Genomic DNA, 25,662 nt, shown 5'->3' with positions numbered 1-25,662 from the left:
TAAAACTGAATCAAGAATTCTCTTCCTCAAGTAGCATCTTTTACATTGCCAGTAAAACAAGACTGGTAGCAAAAGAAAACTCTAAAGAGACCACATGAGGCCATTGGTGGTTTATGCTTCGAGATATGAATTCTTTTATTAGAGCTTTACCTTCTGTGATGTTTTAAGACTTGCTGCAGGTTCTTAAAAATGAATAGAAATTGTCTTATTCTGAACTGTCAGCAGTTTGGAAACTCAAAACATCCAGGACATGTCTCAAGAAATCCAGCTGTTCTCTTTGATCCAAGATTAAAGGGCCCGTTAGATATTTTAGAGCTATGTAGTTTCTTACACAGTTCCAATTAAGACGACACTTGAGCTTTATTCTGTGAATGTACTATAATGTAGAAAACCCCTTGGAAGTCCCTCATCAGCTATATTCTGTTTAAAAATACATGTATTGCTTTTATAGCAACATCCTCAACCACATTCAATACTCCGTTTATACCCTTAGGTTCAGTAATTCACAGAGCTTTAGCTTCACAGATTCTTACCAATAAATCCCAAAATGCATGCATGGCTTGATTTAAGAAAGATATTTTACTTGTGTTTCATACACAAAAAAACTGATAATCAACAGTGGCTTTAAAAATTAACACTACTCCACTTTTTCACAAGTGTACAAAAAGAAATAATGAATTTACATTCAACGGTAAAGCTTAAAGTCCACTCTAATAATAGTTGCATTGACATTCACATACACAAGCACAGAATAAATATTTCAGGATTCTTATAAGAGCATACAGCATACATACAGTACTTGAATTTTACATAGTGAGTGTTAGTAGGGTCAGAAATTCATAATCTCATAGAAAAGTAAAACTAAAATCAAAAAAGGGTGCGTGGGAGGTAACACGAAGGTACTGCACAGAGCTAGCAGGTTAGTAAATCCATTTGTGTGAGGAGTTTGCTTCTGCTTCTTCATATTAGAACAGTTTGTTTGCAAAGGTGTATTCAAAGTGCAGATTAATGCAAAAAAAAAAAAAAAAAAAGAGAGAGAAGATATTCTTGTATTTATTAATACATGCAAAAGGCAGCCCCCAAATCACCCGACAGAATAAAGCTGTTATTGGCAAGTGGCCGATATAATACAGATGTTTCAGGCAATTTTTCTAAAGCACTTTAATAGCAGCAATTGTAAGTCATAATGGCTCTAGATTGACTTCTGTTTGGGTTAAAGGGCATCATATTTCTTTAACATTTACAGCTATATTTCTTTATAAATAAATATCTCAAATAACAAATAGCATAGTTAACGTTTCTTTTTTTTCTCTCTTTTGCATAAGTGTCATGGAAAAACTCTGACCTTTTCAGAGACATAATGTGCAAAATAATGTCAGAGTGGAAACAGGGACACAGAGCATCACAGTTACATTCCTGGGATGTCAGCCCAGCCCTTCTTACACTCTGAGGGCTAGCCTTGCCAGGGTAATGCAGGGCTTTAAGGGTCAATTTTCCCAATGGCTTGCTTGGTAAGAGATAAAATTTATGGTATCTTAAAGAGCTGTAAATGTGAGGTTTTTATTTGCAGGAGTGTGTACAATACGTCATGTATAGGACTCAGTATTTCCACACAGTGACTTCTCAAGATTTGAAAAGTCTGGTCATCTCCTTTCAGACATTTCCTCCCCAGCCTGAACATCTTTGAACATTTGTGTTCATTAGGTGTTTCCTCTGTTGCATATTTACCAGCTCTTCTTGCATTTTATTATCTGATCTCATATCACCTAGCTGACATCTGCACACAAATATTTCCAATCAGATAGAGGGTGCACAATATTAAAACTTTTAAACCTGTCCTGTAAGTGTCATCAAGACAGGAGCACAGGAACCACAGTGCAGAGTCCAACCTCTCACTGGCTGTACTGTGAAGATTCTCCTTTTCGGCGTAGGAGAAAGGAAACTTGTGTCTGCTTTTTAGATTCTGAAAACAAGCCAGAGTGGAGAAAAAGAGTTAACACCAGACTTAATAAAGCTTTTAAGACAAAACCTGTTAAGCAATTTAGACAGACACTGTGAATTTCCTGCTGATTTTCTCAAGTCTGTACATACAGGAAATTTGTTAACAGTAGGAAGAAGTTGGGAGTTGCTACATAGGAGAAATCTGCCATTATTACAAAAACTGGCTAAGTGGGTTCTTTCAGTATAAACCCCTCACTGGTCACTGTTCTCAGTGGTGCTGTTGCCCTTTTCTTTTTTCTCCTGAGTCTTGTTTCCCTTCTTCTTTTTCTTCTTTTTCTTGGTCTCTTCCTTCTTGCCAAAGGTTATGAAGTCACTTTTGTCAATTTGGCTGTTTGGTGGCTCCTGCCGGATGGAGATGATTGCAGGAGATCCTGGGATAATGAATTTGTCTGGCAACTCACCAGGACCACCTTGTTTGGGATTGCCCGGTCCAAATTTAAAGGTCCAGCTGTTGCTGTTCACACCAGCTCCCACTGGGGGGGACACCTCTCCCGCCTCAGGTTCTGAAAAAGTCAAAATAGCAAGAAAAGCTTAAAGCATCATTAAATACAAGCACTCAGTGAATATCAGCTTCCTATTTGAAAGCTATGGCTTTAGTCTCACTCTATGTTGACTCTTGGTTGCCTGGCTGCTCATCTGGGTGTTACCGACTGGTTCTTCTCCAGCCTGCTCAATGCTAGGATGCACTGACTCACTCCACATACTGCTGGGCCCAACATGCTCTGGATCCCATGTTGTGCCTTAAAATACAGTTATTCTCTATTTTTCTTTTGAATTTAAAGTGCATGGAATAACACATTGCTGTGATGCAGCCCACTGTAGTGTTTTATAGCATGAAACACAAGCATGTGTATTGCATAGCACAAGAGTATGTTTGAGGGTGTCAAGTCTTTTGGGATAAGGTTAGAGAAGTGTCCGGGGCGGGGGGAGTCAGCCTTGCAGTTTGCACATCCTTGCTGGTTATCTTAGCAAACCATCCTGTCAACTGTGTCCAGGATTCCTCATGGAGGGAATGAGTTGGTGCATTCCAAAGAGGAACCTGAGAACCAACTAGCATGTATGTATGTATGTATGTATGTGTGCAATGTGGCTGATCAGCAGACACTGCCCTAGAGCAAGAACAGGTGTGAACTGAATTGCCTGGGTAGAGATACCACAGGACTCCTTCAATCAGGGTGCAGAATCTGGTCTCAGAAATATTCATAGTCTTCTTCAAGGCGAGGGTCTAACAACCTGTTCCCTTTTGCCAGGAAATGGGGTGACTCTCATAAGACAGTTGTAAAGTTTTTCTAAACTATGAACTTATAAGCAAAATGGGAAATCAGAAAGGGCTGGTGCCAAATTTGTGGTAAGCTGTCAAGAATGGTTCAGAAGTAAATAATACTGCAGGGAGTTCTCAAACCGGGAAAGTCCTCACTATTATGTTTCTTTTTTCTATTGTAATATCACAACATAAAGGCTGAGAAACACCAGACTGGTGACTAGCTCTTGGTTCTTTGAATTGATATGGTAGAATGGTAGATCACAATATTTTATACAGGCAAATATTAAGTCAAGTTCTGTCCCCGGCTTTAGGCTTGCAGTATGAAGCAACTTTTAATTTTATTTCCATGATTTTGACAAGATTGAGCTCATCAGATTGAAATGTTTATGTATGTTACCCTGACAAGGACAATTTTCTAGCATAATGAATGCAACACAAATAAGGTTCTTCTATGAGAGAAAGTCTTAAAACTTGGCTGGTTTCTTTTTTCTTAAACTTTGAAAATTCTTTGTAATTTACAAAACTCCCAATTTTTAATAGGAACAGTACATACATTTTAGTGTCTCCTTTTAAGTGTTTAAAGGATTGTGATCAGGGGAAAGGTCAATGCTCATGCATTGATGCTAAAACCCTCGAATCTGATGAAAATGTTCTTATCTACACTCTGAAAGTGCACACACAGGACCTGTCACACTTCTAACACACCTACCCACACACAAATTTTTGCAATACCACACAAACAATGCCAATACCATCGATCTGATTAAGCCTCAGCATCATGTATTCTGCACCAGAGCTGTCCAGTTGAATAGGTAAAGATGTTTGGGGTAAAGAAGGAGGTAGGATCTGCATTACTACAAGGAAGGGTTGGAAAACCAGCTGAGAGGGACTCCATATCCCTTGGAAGAGGAGGCTAGGGGAAAGAAGGAAGAAGAAGAAACAGAGAAATCCTAGGTCTCCTGCTGGTGAAAGAGGGCAGGAAGAGAAAACAAAGTAAACAATCTAAAGGGAGTTCTCCAACATTTTGCCAGACCAGAAAATGCTATTCAGTAAGCCTCAGCTGACTGCTCTGTACCTTTGTAGTAGTAATGAAGAATACTGCATTTACTTTTGCAGCCATTTCATGAAATGAACAGCATTGCCTATACTTCTTATTCTTTTATGATTCTTCATCTTCTGTAATGTTGTTTGTACAATTTTTTGTATTTGTAAATTTTTTCGTACTATTTTGTGAAATAAAATGTGTCATACGTGCTGATCTAAGGCTCTCCTGGTTCAAAAGCTAAAGAACACTGCTTGACAGTCTTTCTCTTGCCTGGCAGCAAAATAAACACCACTGGAAGGCATGAATCCTTTTAAAGCTTTTTCATACTTACACAGTACATCCATGTTACAGAGCCAAAGAAATGTGTATACATGACACATCAGAACTGTCTCTGAGACCATCTGTGTAATAGGTTTGGCACATGGAATCTTTGTGAAGGAGGTTGTATGACTGCTTTTACAATGTGATGTTTAACCAAGAATTAGAAGAACCTGTACACTTCTTTTCCCCCTAAGACTGTATTTAATGATGAAGAAGATTTGACTTTACATTCTTTCCAGGAACTGCTGAAGTTGTTTTAGTGACCTTAACCTCCCTAGTCTCAAATCTCTTTTTTGAAGTGATTATTAAAGTGGAAGTTGCTCTATTTTATCAGTTGTAGCTTTTCTGTAAATTTCCTACAGTCTTAACTATCAACTTCAGATTTGTTACATGTTTGTTGTTGGTAATAACAATGTCCTAGTAACAATTTCATACTAAATGCATTAATATGAACCAGCTTTCATTTCTGCTTAATCAAATATTTTGGTCAGATACCTTTTATATCGCTTTTGTTTCTTTGAGACGATAAATTACAAAGGTGAATGTTGTGTGTCTTGGCCTTTTTCCAAATTATTAATCAATTGTCTTTCTCCAGCAATACAAAAATGTGAGCTTTCACATTGTACATAATAAATTAAGCCCTATTTGACAAATAAATCCTTTCTCCTTCCCAACAAGCCCATGCAACATTCATTCCAAACAACATTGGCATGGACCCAATGCTCTTTTCCTGTTCCTGGCAGGAAAAAAACAGCTGAAGGTGACCTCAAATCATTTTTGAACCATCCTTGCTCTGGCTGGGGAACGCCCTGTAGCAGTAAATAGTCCAAAACCTGCTTTGAAGCGTACAGGGTTACAACAGTCTATGGACCGCAGTGCCACCACAGCACAGCTGAAACAATATGGTGTGTGGTCATGCCATTTTGATATGAGCATATTAGGCTGAAGACAGGACACAAGACAATGACAGTGACTTTATATTATTCATTTTACCACACAAATATAGTAACTTGCAAGAATAGAGGGTATCCTTAAGGTACAGTATCTCTTGCATGAAAACTCTTGCCAGTCTAACAGGGTGCACATACACGTCTGCATTATTGAAATCTAATTCAGAACAGGATACTGAGCCTTTAATCTGGTTCTGCCTAAACAAATCCACTCACCAGATGAAGTCAGTAACATTTATCACAAAGCCATCTGACATACTGTATCCAAACACAACAAACCCATCACATCTACCCTGGAATCAGGATTCTGTCAACTTAAAGACTAAGGGGGTTTTCTTGCATTTCTATGTGTTTTTCTCCCAGCCCCCGAATATGTTCGTTGTCCATACAAACTAAGCATTTTAATACTCCTTAATACTCAGCAAGCCAAAGGACACTAATTATCCTTACAGCTGTGTGGAGAGCTCACATACAAAAAGACAGAGTCACACAGAACTTAATGAGTTAATAGCCATCATTTCCTACAAGTGGGGCTTCAAGAGTCTCCTTAGGAAATTTCCCTTCTGCGCGATTTACCTGATAACATGTGTGTTTATCTGTATTGGCAGGCTGGAAGGTCACAGTTCAGCTGTAGTAAAAACATTGTATGTTTAGGCATTTCAGATCAAGGATAAATGTCACTTACCACCCAGTTTCCAAAGCTTCCTTAAACATCTCTTCTGTTTCTTATCAGCAGGAATTTAACAACAAAAACCTTCCACTTAGATGCTATTTTACATTTAACAGGATTAGTTGTACTTCTCTTGCATATTTTCTGGGTCTTATTGAATGCTTTAAAGTTGTATATTAAGCTTAGAGGAGAATCTAAATAAAGCAAATCTACCAGCTATACTTATAACACTTTATTTAAAACATTATACTTCTCTTCCTCCTACAGCTACACAGGGAGGTTTTGCCAGAGTTCCCACATAAAAGCGCAGAGTCTGGCCATTTCCTAGTGTAACTCAATGGATTACTCTGGAGACTGCCCCTTCTCTTTATTCTCAAGGAATACGGCAGTCTTCATGTTCAGTGACCAAATGATTTATTTTTAAAATGCATGCATGCAGCAGAACACACAATCTAGGCTGCACCTGCAGCTTCTGATGCTTCTTCGCCTGAGTGTCTGCAAGCTAAAATGGGAAATGAACTTTTCACCCTTTCCATTTCCTCCTACTCTCACCAAAATACAAATGTCTCAGTAGACTTTAAATGGAACCTAGAGCAACAGAGACTGCAGTCAAGTAGATCATATATTTAGTTGGGAGGAAAGGACTTCTAGGTTGTCTTTTAAAATACTTCTTTTTCCATCCAGTGACTGTTGTCTGAAATGCACAGGCAGAATTACATACACCCACCCCCCCCCCTCCTAAAATCACCTACCTGAAAGCTTGAAGCAGTATGGTACAGTGCCTAGCTACTTTTGCCTCTTCCAGAGGCATTTACAGGTCATAGGCTGTAGCCTTCTACCTCTCACAGGACTTGAAAAACATACAAATCTCAGTCAATAGGCACTTGTTCAACAAGTCCTAATTGCTCTGAAAGCACCCGATTTCCTACACATTGTCAGATAGAAAGCATCATGTGGATGTCATAGGCTCCAAGGTCCCAGAAAGGGAGCAGGTTGCAGGTGAGCTGTGTCACCTCGCTGAGCACAGAGCTTCTCGCTCCCATGTTCCAGGCAGTTCTGATCTCAGCACACAGGTTTTTCAGCGGTACCTAACTCTCCCTGTGCTCTGTGCAGGGAGCCCAGGCACCTACTACAAGGAACAGGGTCCCTGAAATTTAGCATGTATTAGCTGTAGGCACCTAAATTTTCTTCTCAGATGTCATTCACAGAGTAAGGTATCCCTTCTCTAAATTCAGCCACCAAAAAAAGTAGGTATCCAATCTAAACTGTCTAATTTAGTTCTTGCTACAGTCTATAAAGAGAGACAAGCACCCTCAGAAGGCAGTTCAATCCACCTAGTTTAAACGCCTGGTTTTAGATGTACTGAATTTTCTTTGCTCCTCTCCTTTCTCTGCTGGAGCTGTATTACCTTTGCTTCTTGAGCTACAGATAAAGCCCAGACAGATAATTTAAACTACACAGCTAACTCTTGGGTGGCTAGTGCAAAAGGAACTGAATTCCACCCTTAGGAGCAAGATAAGCAGCATCAGGGTTTGGGGGACGCTGTACTGATGACCATGCCAGGGTATTAAAAAAAAAAAATTTGAAACTAATCTCTTTAACAGTGACAGCCACAAAAATCCTCTACAACTATTTGCAAGATGAGGCCACTTTCTTATCCCTAATCACTTTGTGGGATTTTCATTTAGGCAGGCATTGGCATCTTCTATTCAGAACTACCTGAGAAAGCTCAGCCATCTTGTTAAGGTTGCACCATTTCCATCCCTTAAAAGGCCACATTTTAGTTATGACAGCAATACCACCAGTACAGTTTAGGTCTTGAATGACACTCTGCTGCAAAAGTCCAAAGTACAGGTCTGTCACTGAGATTTACAGTGCTGTCTTTTCAGATGCAGCATTTGCAAATTCAGTCAATTGAAGGGTTGGCTTTCATCAGCCTGTAAAACCATCCGAACTGATATGTAAGTGGAACAAAGTCAAAGTGCTGAGTGATGGGTACAAATAGTCTGAAATTGAGATGTCTTCTAAATTTGGGGCAAAATGCCTGCTCACAGAACATGTCATCACTCAGCCCACAAATTGATATCCTATCAGGTCTGGACTAAGACTGCAGTTTCTATCTCACTGACATTTTTCTCTCTTTTGGGGAGGCCATGTGGTTTTTTTCCTGTCCCTGTATAGCCCCACAGCTCCAATCTGGTGTTTACTAGGAACAGGTGGTGCTCATTTCCCATAATGCGAGCTGGCCATATATTCTGAGTGTCATGTACATTGTCTCTACCTCCTATGCCTCTGCTGCTTTCTTAAAGAACCTTTGTCAGAAGAAGGCTAACTTGTGTTAGAACAGATGTGCCCCTGCTCAAGGGGGAGAAGAAGAAAGCATTTCTGCGCAGCTCTGTCTCCCTGCAGAGACATTTTTCACTGCATGACATGCTGAGCCAAGACAGCAGCTTGCTTTCACTCTGTTCCACCCCTCCCCACTCCCCACTTTGTCCCTGTCTTTAAAAATCTGGTAGCTCATGGACTCAGGAGATCATTTAGATAAAAGCTTTCAATCAAACCATCTATTATTACTGAGTTTCAAGGAAATCTTTTTCCAACTTTTTTTCTAGACACCAGAACATGCTGACTAAAGCCACTGTGAGACTAGGAATACCCCATCATTAATCACAGACCCTTCCATCCGCAGGTCAAAGTAGCAAAACACATTAATTAAATGAATTTATTTAAAACTGAGATCAGGCAATAAGCAGGAAGCAAACTGCAGAGAAAGCTAGTCATTAACCTGATTTCTCTTTTCCCTGCCTCCTCCACTGATGCTGTACTGACTGCAGCTTCTGCCTCTGGCAGGCTTAATGAATATTCACTGTTATAAGGAGTCTGACATTCTGCACTGATTCCGAAAGAGCGTATCAAATGCAAACAGCATGCACTGAAAAACCCTCTCTGTGTCATTTGGAGGATCTCTGCGGACATTCTGGCTTCACTGATCATCCCTAAGCCTTTTTGGGATTAAAATGCCCATTTAATCTTTTTATTTAAAAAAACCAACAAAACCAAACCAAACCAATCAAAAACCCCTCAACCAGAAACACAACAAAGAAAGCAAATAAAAATCCATCATCAGCATAATAAAATGACAGATACTGAACTGAAAGACAGAGAAATGATTCAGTCAGAACAAAGTTGAACCATTTTAACTATCCGTTTCCCAAAAAATCCAACGATCTCTAAGGACTGTGTCAACTTGGAGTCTTAAAGAAAAACCAAATAAATCTCACTCTGCCCTTCCATCTGTTTGACCTGTTCTGCACTAATGATTCAGAGGCAGGAGGAATGAACAAAACGAAAACTTCTCCCCACCAAGGAGCCTGTAGCTTTAATCCATTGCTTGGATTTAAAGTCACCAACATTAAACAGGGTAATTATAGCACATATGTTGTGGGAGATCCGTAACCCCCCACTGCTCCAACATGCAGATACAAAGCAGGAGGTGGGCACGGAGGTTACTTCCAGTTCAGTCTCAGGTTACTGTCCATGATGACATTGAAATTGAATTTAAATAGAGATTATCGATCTCATTGTAAGAAAGCAATCTTACATGGCTGTGTATTAAAGCAATTGTCTCAGCTACCAAATAGCTCTGCCAGCATATTCTGAGATATGTGAAAGCAAAAATTGATTTGCTTGCTACCACAGCCTGCTGTGGCCAGAGCACAACACAGGCTAAATGGCTTCTTGCAGCTGCTGAAGAAGCAAACAGAGCAAGGTGTCTGCAGCTCCTCTCACTCTCTTTTCACTAAAAGAGGCTTTTCCTCCCACAAAAACATCAACTTTCTCAAGTAACATCCTTCTAGTGCTGTACTTGTGCCCAGTCCTGCTCCCACCGGTAGAATTTGGCTTGGAAAGCACCTGTTAGTACTTGCTCAGCACAAGTTTTAACATTTTCCTCACCAAACTGAGGACTAATCTGCTGCATCACCAAGACAGCGTGCGCACACATCCAGGATGCTCCATAACATCTTTCCAGCTCTAATCGGACACTGGACTCTGGAGGATGCAGCATGTGAATGTGTTGCAAGCAGAGGTTGTTAAGGAGAGACTATTCCTGCAAGATAAAGTAGATGGACTTTTATATGGGCATTTCACCATGTCTGTAGGCCCCCAGTGACTATTTTTAAGAGTTCATGGTTGAAAACAGGAAAAAAAAACAACCCAGATGATTTTAATTTTATAAATGCATTGTAAATATAGTGTGGACAGCTAAAGCATCAGCCGTTCTGCCTTTGTTTTAATACAAACAGTAAGGTAAAGGGCAGTGAATTGTGCAGGAAAATGGGACAGTGCAGTGAATTGGGGGGGCACTCCTGTGCCCCTCAGTACCTGGGAAGGGAGAGGGGAGAGGTGGTGTGGCCAGCGGCTGGGGACAATGTTCCCCTGAGGACCCGTGGTAGGTTGGCCTTGCTGCCACCTGCCCCACCTCCACAAAAGAAAAGGCTTTTCTTTGACTTCATGTCAAACCAGGTGTTATGTAGCCTCCGTAAATGCCCTAAACTGAACAGACTGGAGCAGCAAACAGCTACCCAGACCTCTGCTGAGGGCTGATTTTAGGATTGCTAGGTGACACATCCCAAAAATGTGGACTTTGAGACAAATCTTTAAAAACTGGGATGTCTGATTTGTGGCTCAAGTCTCCCTCTGGATGTGACCAGGAGGGAGGTGGCATTCTAACTGCTTTCAGCTGACTGGTGCTGTGTGTGGGTGCTGCCTGTATTATATAAAGACATGAAATATTGCAAAGAGAGCAAAAGCATTGCAGAAGACAAAGCTCTGAATGTCGGGAGGACAGGAACAGAGCTGTGCACTGCTTAGTCTGGATTATGGAAAGCCAATTCTGGTTACTGTTTTCTGTCAAATTCAAATAAAAAATAATGTAATTCTTAATATACAAGCACTTTTATGTGAAAGGCAACAGGCTCACAGACCATCATAAATCCTGCTGTGAAGGTGAAAAGGAGGAAGCATTTCCTGGCTGCTGCTGCAGCCTGTAACAGCATTCTGCAGACAGTCAAACTCTGCCCGCCCCTTCCCCCCCGCCCTGTCCCCTTGCTCTCTGCTAGATGATCTATTGAACTGAGGCCAAGAGCACAGACTCATTATCTATCCAGTCGCCTCCTGCCACTGGAGGCCACTCTGCTTCTATGGGGTGATCACAGGATCAGCAGCTTGGACTCCTGTCTACAGCCACTACAGCCACCTTCTGCCTCAGCCCCCATCTCGATGGCTGGCTGTGATTGATTCCCCAAAGAAGAAAAATTTCAGGTCGGGGATTTCAGGTTACCTGAAGGGAAGACAGAAGGCAGGATTAGATGTTCTCCTAGCATTGGATCTCCTGGACAGGACTGGCTTGTTTTTATTTGTGTCCACCTTGGAGAGTGAACACTCCTAAGAGAATTCAGTTGAATTCAGTTCCTTCTGCTTCCCCTCAACAAAACTGTTCATGAAGTACCAGTCTCTACAGCTGTGAAAACCTTCTGCAGGTAAACTTACCTTAGGACAGTCCATATTACTACTGGTGCAGAAAGACAACAGAGCCCAGCATGGCTGCCAAAATCCAGTGCTGGCAGGCAAAAGAGACTCCCTACTTTTTAACTGAGCACAATTAATAGAAAGACAGTAACTATGGAAACTTGAAGCATCAATTTTAGTCTTTCAAAGCAGAACCTAATTTTAACCAACTAATTGGATGCTTGAAGTGGTAGTGAAAGAAAAAGGGACACATTTCAGTGCTTTTAGAGGCATCTATTTTAAACATGAATGAATGTGTGGGCTTCACCACTTAGAAAGGATAGCATAGTAATGGATCATGGACACCTAACAAATAGTTGTGAAAGATAACTTATTTTTCTTTTTTCATCACCTATGTTTAGCTTACAGGCTTCAACCATTCCTCTTGTATATGGCTCCTATTCCAGCAGCCCAAACCATTGTAATCTCCAAGCCAGATGACTACAGTGTGAAGTTTTCTGCTTGGATCTTCTTTTCAAAAAACACACAAAGCTTCAGAGAGTGGAAAATGCAGTGCCTTGTCTCTCAGAGGTTGAAGGTGGCTTTGTGCTCTGAACCTCAGAGCTGGAACCTATTTCCCTGGCTCCCTCTGGCTCTGATCACAAATAAAGGGATAATTTTACTGGAATTTTATGGATGAAAGCTGAAACTGCCCTTTCCTCTATCTGGACCATAAAGGGGAAGAAAGGATACTATTACTGTTTAGTTTAGTTTGGGTTTGTTATCCTCATGGGATTTCTTCATTTTAAAAATAAATTATATCATACGGGTATATAAAATCAATTTAGACCTACCTAATCCTTTCGCTGTCCTACTCTGACTAGTTTATCACTGAACCCCTTCAAATGTCTCCTCCTCTGAAAGCCAATTAACTAAATACTAATCAATGTCTATTTTGATTCTCACCGATGAGGTTGTAAGCCAGTAACCTACCTAGGTGTGTTACTTTAATACCTTCCAAGAGAAGGGCCTGTAAAACTGAAGGCATCGCAGGCCTCAAAACAGACTCTGGCAGTCACAGCCCTCTTTCCCTTCCACGATATGTGTGTCGCATTAGCAGCTTCCTATCATCTCCTATTAGGATCACATCCCATTATTATTCCTTTTTACTGATATGGGATGAATGGAGCTAATAATATTTCACATCAGCTAAAAAGGAATCTTAATTAAATGTGATGAGTAACTGCTAATACAATATGATAAGCCCCCTGGATAAGCACGCTACACAATTTCTCTATTTTTCAGAATCTTTTAAACATTCTCTGAGGAGAAAATGAAGGTGACCTTGCAAAGACTCCCCACATATTCTCCTACTGCAGAAACAGCTTTGCTCTTCCAAGTGGTTGCAAGGTCCACACTCGGAGGACTTTCTTAGGTTGTCGGTAAATCCAGATATTATGATCATCTCAAGTCATCTGGGTCTTTAACCCATTAAAGTAGATTATTTTGGTACTGATGTGATGAACCTGACTGACTGCCCTGGAAGTCTGGACCTACTGTATCATGGCTCCAAGCCTTCTGTTTGTCCTTCCCTGCAGCTAAAGGTGTCCTCTCTTAATCGAGAGGACAGTACCTGCTTGAACCATACTATAGAAAGTTTGCATTAGGTTTTCAACAGAGGCATACCTGTGTAGTTCTGCTGATCTGCATGCTGTTCTGCTCTGACTGGCTGTTAAAAGCCAATTTAAATGTGTTTATGAACCTCTTAACTTGTTCAGTGCTTTATTCTACTTGGTCACAAAAATTGAAATCACAAACTGCTAGGTGATGTGCTGTAAAGGCCATATAATGTTGAAACAAAATAAATTTGACAAAGAGATTACTTGAGTGTGGATAATACACAACTATGGAATATTAAGGTATGGTTATCTAAGTAAAGATCAGATCAAAGTTGGCTTGAAATGGATGGCACCACATTGCAACCGCCATTTTAACAAAGTTACAGATGCCTTTTGTGTCTTGTCTCTAGGACTACAGTTTCTTAATTATTCATCAGATGGTAAGTTTTAAGTCTTGGAGGCTTAACACATACAAAAAATGGGTAGAGCCATCTCTGTTAATTTTTGATCACTGTAACCTTTTCAGAATAGAGCCCTCATAACCCCAGTCTAAGAGTTAGTAAATGACCTCCTTTATATTTCAATTATTTTGATTTTGATTTTATAGCCCCAGTCATGCTTTAAGCCAAGAATTGTTCCCTTAATGGAACAATTGGAGAAATGACTCAGGCTTGTCCTTCCACGTAAAATGGTGCTTTACATTATACTCAGGAACTGCTCATTTGCTAATGAACTCTCTTTCAAGAAAGGCATTGCTCAAACAGTTGTAGTAGCATATCAGAAAGTTATTTATATAATATGCCTGCCATTTCACTTCTCTGAAGGAAATTGGTGTATGAGTTGGCAACAGCAGCAATTCTTTATTGCAAAGGTGTGAGACCAGCATGTGTCAGCAAGGGAGCACAAAGCCAAAGGAGCTTCATTCTCAGACTGTGAAACCTGACAGTTCCATCAAGGAGGACTTTTGTCAGCTATTTCAGTATATTTCCTCACTGGAAAGGGGGGAAAAAACCAAAAGGCAACTTCTGCAGCAAAATGCCAGTTGCCTGGACAGCAGCAAGAGCAGCCATGCATTAATGTGATATGCCCTGTCTCACTAAGCACTAGGTGTAAATGGCTGCAATCCTTACACTGCTTCACAGTCTCCCTATGCTCCACAACTGCAGCACTGAACCTAATTTAAACATATTCCCTTTACACTGGACTTGAAGAATAAATGGCTTGGGGTAGCCAGCAGAAACACAGTTCATGACAATAAGGAGGAAAAAAGCTCTATTTTTATCTCTTCCTGCTGACACATGAAATAGCACACACTTCATTCAAGCATACATGCAGCTGCTCAATGGCTGGAATTTCTGCAGTGGCTTAGAGACTGGAGGAAGTGCAGTCAAAGCACATATACTGTGTTCCAAGGAGAAGACAGCAAAAGAATGCTTTAAAACGCTGTGCTTAAACTAGTTCATTCTACTCACCAGAGAAGCATACAATTCTGAATTTTATAATCAAAAATGTGTGCATATTTACTGAAACTAGCACTAATATTTAATAACTCTTCCTGTAAAAACAGTATAATTGTGCATGCAGATCTTCAACAAGCAGCTATTGACAATTTGTACATCAGCAATTATCCAATTTGCATCTCTAGTGAAACAACTCAGTGATCAGGCAAACGGATTTGTATCTCTGTGGATGAGCAAATCTGCTAGTTGCTTAGAGCTGATGTGTCAGTGTTCAGGAGGGGACGATACCAGGAGAGAGGACAAATATTTAGGCTCAATAGCAAATACTGACATGAGCCCGATAGCCTTGCCTATAGTATCTGAGAGAAACAAAGAGCAGAAATAAATTATGATGGCTTTACTCTTTTTTGTGCAGGGGCCAGAACTTCCCCTTTGGCACATAAATATTTTTGAGATACAGACACAATTTAAAAAAAAAAAGGTGAAAGGGGAAGCCAACAATATGCCAACAAAACAACTGTTTATAAATACTGAAAATAATGTTAATTGCTCAGCTGCTCTCTTCAGTGCCTCAGTCATTCACCAAAGTATACCAAATGGTGTCAGGTGGGATGACTTTCTCCTTCCTGAAGAAGGTGAGATAAATTTACGGATCCAAGGCCACCCTAGGACCCAAAGTCACCTGTTTGGACAACTATGTCTGCAACTGCACCCAAACCTGCAGAGCTTTAAGGCAAACCCCACTATTTTTCCCCTCTATAAATAAGAACCAGTTCATACTCCCAAACACCCTTTCCACTCCTGCCTGTAGTTCTGTTTTAGTGCTTGTCTTCAGAAGCCAAAGTGAATCACCCATTTCCTGCCCTCTAATCCTCAACTATCACAAGCCTTTCTGCAAATTTTCTGCTGCTTCTCCAAGTAATTCTGCTCTAGGCTCAGTACAAAAGCTGCATTAAGAAAGAAAAATGCTGAGCAGGTGGCACTACCATAGTCTAACACACACAGAATGGAATCAAGCTTGTTCTCTTGTGGCTCTTGTATTTTAATCACAATTAAATGATGAAAGAGCATAAATTGCAGCCTGAATTTTCTCATGTAGTTTTTTTCTACACATATGAGATTTTTGTGTCTCTAATCTCTGCACTGTGGGATCATGTTATGCCCATTCATCCTGCCAATTCTGAGAATATTTGTTGCTTTACTTAAGTATCAGTAGTTTTGTGAGAATCTCAGGTTTCACGAGGTGGGGGGGGAAGTTACTCTTAGCTGCTAATGCACCAGAAAGCAAATAAAAGGAACTCATTCTTTATTTAAAAAAAAAAAAAATCATAATTTTTAAAACAACCTGTACTTAAGGCTTAAGTTTTGACTGTTCAGGATTGGCAGCATAGGACTGACTCAATGTAATTTCATGGTCTGTTTATCCATCCTATTGTCTACACCATCATGCCTTTAATAACAGGTGCTCTCCCTTACCCAGGCATCTGTGACAAACAGAACATGCCATACATGTGTTACTGCTGCAGAGAAAGCAACTGCCTTCATAAATGTAATTCCAGTCAATGAAGACCTCATGTCTGAGAATCACAGAAATGAGTAATCAATAATCATGGTCTGCAAGAGAGAAAAATATCTTCCGCTGGCTTCCTTCAAAGCTGTGCACTGGTTTCTGGATTCTTTTTCAGTAATCCAGTATTAAGTTGCTTCCCTAAAGGCTGTGTGGACCAACACTGTTATCCTGCATAACTGTATCTGGCACTTGACCTGAATATGCTTCTCCCGATTAGGCAGTGACATTCTCATCTGGAAACTCTGTACATTCAAACTGTTGTCTCAGCATAAAGGTGTGCCTGAGTTATTCTGAAAACCCAGCTGAATGTTTGCTTGGATGTACTGTCTGTATCCCCAAAACTTTAGTGGTTAGTACAATTTGGAAGCTTTCACCTCCAGATTCCAGAATCTGCTGCAACTTACACCTCCCAGCCTAGGTGTTATGAAGTGATGGGTCTCTGTCAAGTGATGGGAGGGACAAACCTCCACACCATAAATAACAATTACAACACCTTTTTCCCTAACTGCTAGGAAATAGCCAGTGGCTACTAGCCTTGATTCCTCCAGGTCAAAGATGAAACACAAGCAGGTCTGCAAAGGAGGTAGAAATTTCCACCCAGCACCTCTCCTCTGCAGTAAACAGGAGACCTCACTGCCAGGTACAACAATTTGTCCCCTTTTACAAATACTAAATTTATCTCAACAAACAAATATTCCCCTTACCTTAATCCATGTTTCATATTATTCATATTTACCATCAGAATTGCACAGTCTCAGACCACATGTTCTGTATGAAAAAAACCTGCAACAGTTGCCTCTTTTCAGATTGAATAAAGGCCATTCAAAACACAAACAATCCTCTCTTCTCCTTAGTTCCCCTGTGAAAGTAGAAGGACTTTGTATACAGCCCAGAAGGCCAAAAACTCAGTATCTGGCAGAGCAGAAAGCAAGCTCTGCTCTACAGGAATACCTGTTCACCAGTTTCAAGAGTAATACTGTCAGCATCTGAGCTGACCTTAACTATTAACCCAACAGCAGTTGTGTGTCCAAAAGTCAGCACCAAGGATATCTAAAAATTTACAGTTCAGCAGCAGTACTATATGTTGAAAATTGGCTTGACTAGCATGCCAAAACTGTTGTAGAAAATTGTATTTATATGTTCACAAAAATTAATATCATGGAATTAATACAGCTCCACTTTTTTACCAGTAATTACGCTGAAGTGCAACATGGCCAGTTCTCTCATTTTGTGCTACATGATGGCTGCTAGACTTTTTGAAGGCTCAAATGCTGCTACAGGACTATATAATCTCAGAATGAAACAAAATCAAATCTATAATCCCTATGGCTTTAGGAAAAGGCTGGGGCGTCTGGAAAGAGGAACAAAAAAGAATCATAACTCTGATGTAGAAAAAACAAACAAGAAGTTTAATTTTTTAAAATCAGATGATCTTTGGATGTTTGACTACTGAGCTCTGTACATGGGACTGGTAATAATTAGCTTTCAAATAACTTCTCAAGTATAATGCTCTGCACAGCTCAAAGCAAAGGTTCTTGCTGTGAAGCCAAAATGGTAGACCTTTTTTTTTTGTTAATTTAATTACAGTATTCTCCAATTATCAGCCTGTACCTCAAAAGTAGATGTATGAGCAGTCCATTGCAATCTTGTCCACTTTTGCCAGAATCCATGAACGTATCACCCAAATCCCAGGCAGTAGTATCAAAGACTGTTGACATGCTTGGGAAAAAAAATAGTTTGGCCTTCCAGGCCCTGTGTATCATTAAGGGAAGACATCAACTAGACTGAGAAATCTACATTCCATAAATAAGCTAAAAATAAAATTTAAAAAGATACAGGTAATTAGGAGTCTCTGAACAACCCTCATCATAACCTCAGCATTTTAGTTCTTCAACAGGAACAGGTACAGTTAAGAAGATGACTGGAACAGCCACTTGCTTGAGCAGTACAAAGCCTCACTTTCCATAGAAAGCACGGGCTAAACATACATATAAGATTTTCACTCATTTCCAGGATTCAGAAGAAAACCTGGGACTCGTCCACAACAGTAATTGGATAACTTGTTCATTTCAGTAGAAACAGAAAACAATGACATTTTGCAGAAGTCCAGGTCTCACTGGTCTTGGTCTAGGCGTGCTCCTACAGCGTGAGATGCAGTGCATGAAAATAAAGCTGATTACCTAAAAGTGAGATACAAGTGCATGAAAATAGCACTGTCACTTCAACAGGATGGAAGAAAGAGAGAGAAAAATAGAGCAAGGTATTACCTGTACGTGGATTACAGAAAAAAATTTATGGCCAAGTAGATGGAGAATTCACCAGAAGTGAAGGATCAATACACAAAGTTCTCCTCTATACTAAGAAATCATCAGAAAATCTGTAGCTAAAAGGGTTAATAGTATAGGAAGGAGAGTGGATATAAGCAGGAACTCTGAATGATTTTTTTTTTAGTCTTTCAAGAATCTGGTCTTGTTGCATTATTGCAAGTCAACAATCTAAAGGGCTTCCTAGATACCGATTGGGAAGCACAGAATTTGGAAAGGTCCTGTCCTTTGGTTTGGGCTTGTCTATTCAGGCTCTTGGTCCCCTGTGGCATACTGGAGCTTTCAGATGTTAGCATTATTCAGTATAGGATTTCTTCTGCCTTCTTAAGCTTCAGCTTATCTGCCTGGCCAAATTTTCCTGTCTTGGGGCAGGTTTCATCTCGCTTAGATACACTGTAAAGCTGAGTCTGCAATGAAAGGGAGATAGTTGGCTACATGCTTCCTACACTCATTTCTAGAGGCATTTCTAGGGTATAATTTGGGGATTTTTCTCTAGGCTTTCTTTCTTTTCCACTAAAATGGTAATGCAGTGCCATTTCTTTAAATAGGTGCCATTCAGATGTCTTGGAGTTCCTCTATTGTTCGCATATATCAATACTAAAAAATCTTTCAAGCCCTAATGCCCTTAAGCATTTACTCCCAGAAATGCCTACCAAAAGCTGAGACAAGGGCAGTCAGCTAGTCTGATGAGTCCTCTCATTCTGTCTGGCAGAACACAGTCCTTGCACCACAATCAGGAAAGTCTGCTTTGAGCAGATCAGTTTGTCCTCTGATGGTGGAAATAGCTGATATTTTTTTCAGTGGGTTGTCAGTGCCGATTCTCAGTTTACCTGCAAGTTTTTAAATAATTATTTGGGTGTGGATCTGCTTTTCTAATTTTAGCATATATAGCAATTTCTTTTCTTCACAGACTGTGTTCTTTCTACAGTGGAATTACTACAACTGATAGCCATCTGCATTTCAGTAGTTTCATGAACTTCACAGTGGATTTGTTTTGACTTCAGCTTGCTCTTAGAAACATACCCTTAGAGGGTGTGGGAAGGGCAGGAAGAACCCACAATGAGTTCTCTCTCCTCTCTTGTGAATATGCTCGTGCAACACTGCAACCACGTGCAAGACTTACTCCATCTGCTATGATGAATTCCAGGCAATAGTGTCTCATGGTTAGTGGGTTTCTTCTCAACAGCCTGCAATTGCCCACTAGCCATTAAATAGTTCTGTTAATGCAACACAAGCATTTGGTCACGTTCTCCAAACCAATATTGCTGCTTATCAGTATTGCTGATTATATTGCAGCTGGCAGCACAATCCATCTGAAATGGAATCAGCCATTGATCAAATAGACTGGCTGCACGTATGGCAGCTGAATGCCTGGCAGCTCTTTCTGACTAGCAGATCTACTGAGAATGTCTGGGTCTGCTAAAATCGTACCATAGGTCTCATCTTCATTGTAAGTTTCCACTTCACCAGGTGGATTGTTGTACCTAGTTTTTCTTAGGCTGGATAGCTACAGTATCTAGACTTACAGTAAACGTTTCTATACACAGCATCACTGCTTGTCTTCCCCAGCGCAGGGCAAGGGTTATAGTTTTAATTAAGAACACAGAAGTCATGGTTCAGTGTATTTTGGCCTCCATCTACACCACAGATGTCAGCAGTTCCAGTAATCATGATAGGTTATTCAAATAATAGTGAAAAAGGAACTTGGTGAACATAATTCAGCTGATCTGTTTTAGCTACCTGCTCTGGGAAGTGACAAACTAAACCTAACATGTCATTTCTCTCCACCAGAATTTGCTTGAGCTCACAGGTTTGTGTGACCAACTGGGTTGCTATCATTCACACCACAGGTGACTAAAGTTAAACCAAAACCCTACCCTCTGTTTTTTTCCTGATTCTTCGTTTCATACATGTTGATCTGGTACACTTGCTTTGGTTTTATGGCAGTCAAATGTTGATCCATCTCCTAAAGACCCGAGCATTTCTCTGATGGTGCATCTGGGTTTTTTTCTGAAAAAAATTTTTTTTTGAGTGGCCTCAAAACCAGATTCACTGACTGATGCAATGCTTATCCACACCTGAGGCTCTGCATAAGCAAACCAGTGAGCACAAATGGGAGAAATGTTCAGTATTTTTGCAAGTTCACTGCAATATGGAGGAGCCACACATGCTGAGCACAGCCTAAGTTGTTAGAGCATAGCTGTAACCCATCTGTGTCTCATCTCTCATTTCGGAAATCCATGTCTCCAGCGCTGGAGTTCTATGTTCTTCATGTGGATATCTATTCAATATTCTACTTCATAAATATACTTGAAAAATAACATATTTCAGAAGAATTAATTCTGTCAGGGGACTGTACTTCTCAAACCCCTTATCAAATGCTTCATTATTTTGGACATAGTATCTCTTTCATTGTTTGTGTTCTTCTTACTCAGATAATTAAAGTCCTTATCTTCCTCTTCTCTTCCTTATCTGTTACGATTAACTCTACAACAAGATCTGTTCTTGTTTCCTCTTTCTGCCACCATATTTTCCCAAGGTTGATTCTCTACAAGCACAACAGTCCTTTGTTCCATGCAGTTCCATGCATTTAGTTTGTGGTATCCCTACCTCTTTTTGTGCCAGTATTAGTTCTCAGCAGCAGCTGAGTTGAAAATTAATTCTACACAAGCCTTTTCAAGCAGATCAGCTCCCTGAACCAACTAACTCTGTACTCAGAGGAGAAACAATGCTGATTTGAGAGAGGATTGGAATGTATGGCAAAAAGTAAAAGAAAAAGCAAAATAAAAAGATTCAGACTTAGACTGGCATAAGCCAATATGGAACTACACAAAGCCCATCCATTTAGTCCACATAGCCTCTCTGAAATGTATGCAAGCTCTTCGCTCCTACAAGCCTCACTACCTTCCCTGCCAGCTGCCTCCGTATTTCTTGGAATTCAAGCTGGGTAAGAGCAGGAAAGTATCCCACTGCCCTGAAGTTGAAAACTGACTCTTTTTTAAAATTATTGCAGTAAGCCTGCAACACAAGTAGGACTACAGGCATCATTCAGTCAGCGGCGAGGCCAGCAGAGGCAACGGTAAGTTGGCGGCTAAGCGCTAGATTTTGAGGCAGACCGGGAGGTTCCCGAGGCCCAAGAGCCCCGGGGAAGAGCAGAGCGACCCTCCAGCGCCGGCAGCTCTCGCGAGAGAGGCTGACGCGGCGTGGGCATTGCCGGGGCAACCGCGGGAGATTTAAAGGGCCCTGAGGAGCGCCGGCGACCAGGAGCGTGGAGCGGGTTTGCGCGGGTAGGGCGCAGCCCCCCCCCTTCCCAGCTGGAGAAGGCTACTCAAGCGGTGGGCGTCGGCCCAGAGGGAGACCCAGGTATGGTTGCCACTCGGGTGAAAGCCATTGTTAGGAAAAATGTGGTGACACAGACAGAGCTCCCATGTAAACGTGCAGCTGTCCAGGTGTCTGGCTGCAGGGAGCGCCTGAGTCTATCACTGATGACGGAGGGCAGCGGGGGCACCTCTTGTGTGAGGTGTGACCAGGTGGATAATCTGCTCAGCCTGGTGGTAGAGCTGAAGGAGGAAGTGGAAAGGTTGAGGAGTATCAAGGAGTGTGAGAGGGAGATAGATTGGTGGACCCACACCCTACCATCCCTGAGGCAGAGGCAGCAGATGGTAGGGTGGAGGTTCCCCTGCCCTCTTGCCAACCAGGCAGGAGGAGACCTAAGAGACGGAGGGGAATGGATACAGGTCCCTGCCTGGGGAGGCAGGAGAATCCCCTCCCGGTCTCCCTCACCTTCCCAGTTGCCCCTACATAACAGGTATGGGACTCTGGGACTTGAGGACCAGGTCAATGAAGATCAGGTTGTAGATGAAGCCCTATCTAGGGAGGTGCCTGGGCTCAGTCAGGCAGCCCCACACATTCTCACATCCTCTGAAAAAAGAAAAAGGAGGGTAATTGTTGTAGGTGACTCCCTTCTGAGGGGGACAGAGGACCCAATATGCAGACCTGACCCATCCCACAGGGAAGTCTGCTGCCTCCCTGGGGCCCGGGTAAAAGACATTACCAGGAAAATCCCTGGTCTGGTTCGGACCTCTGATTATTACCCATTGCTGGTTGTGCAGGTTGGCAGTGATGAAATTGCAGAGAGAAATCCAAAGGCAATCAAAAGGGACTTCAGGGCACTGGGACAATTAGTGAAAGGATTGGGAGCACAGGTAGTGTTTTCCTCAATCCCTTCAGTGACAGTGAAATATACTGAAAGGAACAGGAAAACACACTTGGTTAATACATGGCTCAGAGGCTGGGGCCATCAGTGGAATCTGGGGGGTTTTGATCATGGGGATGTTTACATGGCACCAGGCTTGCTAGCGACAGATGGTATCCAGCTATCTCAAAGGGGTAAAAGAATCCTCGCTCGTGAGATGGTGGGGCTCATAGAGAGGGCTTTAAACTAGGTTTGAAGGGGGTAAGGGATAAAACTAGGTCCACCAGAGATGAGCCTGGGGGCAGCGTGCCGATGTTAGGTGTGGATTTGATAGGCCAGCTCAAATGCACCTATGCCAACGCACGCAGCACGGGCAATAAACAGGAGGAGCTGGAAGCCATCATGCAGCAGGCTAGATATGACTTAGTCGCCATCACGGAAACATGGTGGGATGACTCCCGTGACTGGAGTGCTGCAATGGATGTCTACAAGCTCTTCAGAAGGGATAGGCAAGGTAGAAGAGGTGGTGGGGTGGCTCTCTATGTTAGGCAGGGTTTGGACTGTACAAAGCTACATGATTCTTATGACAAGGTGGAGTGCTTATGGGTGAGGATGAGAGGGAAGGCCAATAAGGCAGATATTGTGCTGGGAGTCTGTTATAGACCACCCAACCAGGTTGAAGAGATGGATGAATCGTTCTACAAGCGGCTGGCAGTAGTCTCAGAATCGTGTGCCCTTGTCCTTGTGGGGGACTTGTATTTCCAGCAGATGTCGGGGAAGTTAAACACAGCAGTGAGTAAACAATCTAGGAGGCTCCTGGAGTGTGTGGAAGATAACTTCCTGACACAGGTGGTAGGTGAGCCAACCAGGGGAGGAGCCTTGCTAGATCTATTGTTTACAAACAGGGAAGGACTGGTGGGAGGTGTGATGGTTGGAGGCTGTCTTGGGCTTAGTGACCATGAAATGATAGAATTCTCAATTCTTGGTGAGGCAGGGAAGGTAGTCAGCAAAACCACCGCTATGGACTTCCAGAGGGCAAACTTTGGCCTGTTCAGGACACTGGTTGAGAGAGTCCCTTGGGAGATGGCCCTGAAGGGCAAAGGGGTCCAGGAGGGATGGACATTCTTTAAGAAGGAAATCTTAAAGGCTCAGGAGCAGGCTATTCCCATGTGCCGCAAGTTGAATGCCGAGGAAAACGACTGGCCTGGCTGAACAGGGAGCTTTTGCTAGGAGTCAAGAAAAAAAGGAGAGTTTATCATCTCTGAAAAAAAGGGTAGGCAACTTGGGAGGAGTACATGGATCTTGTTAGATCATACAGACAGAAAATTAGAAAGGCAAAAGCTCAGCTAGAACTAAATCTGGCCGCTATTGTAAGGGACAGCAAAAAAAGTTTTTACAAATACATTAACAGTAAAAAGAAGAATCCCAAGGAGAATATCTATCCTTTAAGGGATACAGAATGGAATGTAGCCACCAAAGATGAGGAAAAGGCTGAGGTACTTAATGCCTTCTTTGCTTCAGTCTTTAATAGGGAGACCAGTTATCCTCAGGATACTCAGCCCTCTGAGCTGGAAGGCGAGGATGAAGAGCAGAATATACCCCCCCCCTTAATCCAGGAGGAAATAGTTAGTGACCTACTACGCCATCTGGACACTCACAAATCTACGGGACCCGATGAGATCCATTCAGGAGTACTGAGGGAACGGGTGGAGGTCCTTGCTAAGCCACTCTCCTTCATCTATCGGCTATCCTGGTCAATGGGGGAGGTCCCAGAGGACTGGAGGCTTGCCAATGTGACTCCCATTTACAAGAAGGGTTGGAGGGAGGATCTGGGGAACTACAGGCCTGTCAGCCTGACCTCAGTACCAGGGAAGATTATGGAACGGTTTGTCCTGAGAGCACTCATGTGGCAAGTCCAGGATAAGCAGGGAAGCAGGCCCAGTCAGCATGGGTTTCCAAAAGGCAGGTCCTGCTTGACCAACCTGATCTCCTTCTATGACCAGGTGACCCACCTAGTGGATGAGGGGAAGGCTGTGGATGTTACCTACCTTGACTTCAGCAAGGCCTTTGACACTGTCTCTCATGGCATACTCCTCGAGAAGCTGGTGTCTCATGGTTTGGACAAGCGTACTCTTCACTGGGTGAAAAACTGGCTGGCTGGATGAGCCCAGAGAGTTGTGGTGAATGGGGTGAAATCCAGTTGGCGGCAGGTCACAAGTGGTATTCTCCAGGGCTCAATGTTGGGCCCCATTCTGTTTAATATCTTTATCAATGATTTGGATGAGGGGATTGAGTGCACCCTCAGCAAGCTTGCAGATGACACCAAGTTGGGAGGCAGGGTTGATCTGCTTGAGGGTAGGAAGGCTCTACAGAGGGATCTGGACAGGCTGGATCGATGGGCTGAGGCCAGTTCTATGAGGTTCAACAAGGCCAAGTGCCGGGTCCTGCACTTCCGTCGCAACAATCCCATGCAGTGCTACAGGCTCAGGGAAGAGTGGCTAGAAAGCTGCCCTGCAGAGAAAGACCTGGGGGTGGTGGTTGACAGCTGGCTGAGTATGAGCCTGCAGTGTGCCCAGGTGGCCAAGAAGGCCAATGGCATGCTGGCCTGTATCAGAAATAGTGCAGCCAGCAGGAGCAGGGAGGTGATTGTTCCTCTGTATTCGGCACTGGTGAGGCTGCACCTTCAGTGCTGTGTTCAGTTTTGGGCCCCTCACTACAGGAAAGACATTGAGGTG

The 25,662-nt window shown here is 42.1% G+C and overlaps 1 protein-coding gene across 1 annotated transcript in view; it reads right to left on the bottom strand.

The window, feature by feature from the left end:
* Positions 1-564: 564 nt before the first annotated feature.
* The window catches only part of PCDHAC2 (protocadherin alpha subfamily C, 2), a 53,237-nt gene continuing 28,139 nt past the window's right edge, over positions 565-25,662 (bottom strand). The window contains exon 5 of the mRNA XM_010570082.1: positions 565-2,504. Within this exon, the coding sequence (XP_010568384.1) occupies positions 2,194-2,504 (311 nt within the window). The 3' untranslated portion in view covers positions 565-2,193. The remainder of the gene's footprint in view (positions 2,505-25,662) is intronic.

This window comes from Haliaeetus leucocephalus, unplaced genomic scaffold (genome assembly GCF_000737465.1).
Source record: "Haliaeetus leucocephalus isolate CR32 unplaced genomic scaffold, Haliaeetus_leucocephalus-4.0 Scaffold286, whole genome shotgun sequence".
Classification (NCBI taxonomy): Eukaryota; Metazoa; Chordata; class Aves; order Accipitriformes; family Accipitridae; genus Haliaeetus; species Haliaeetus leucocephalus.
This window is presented reverse-complemented; position numbering and strand designations above follow the sequence as displayed.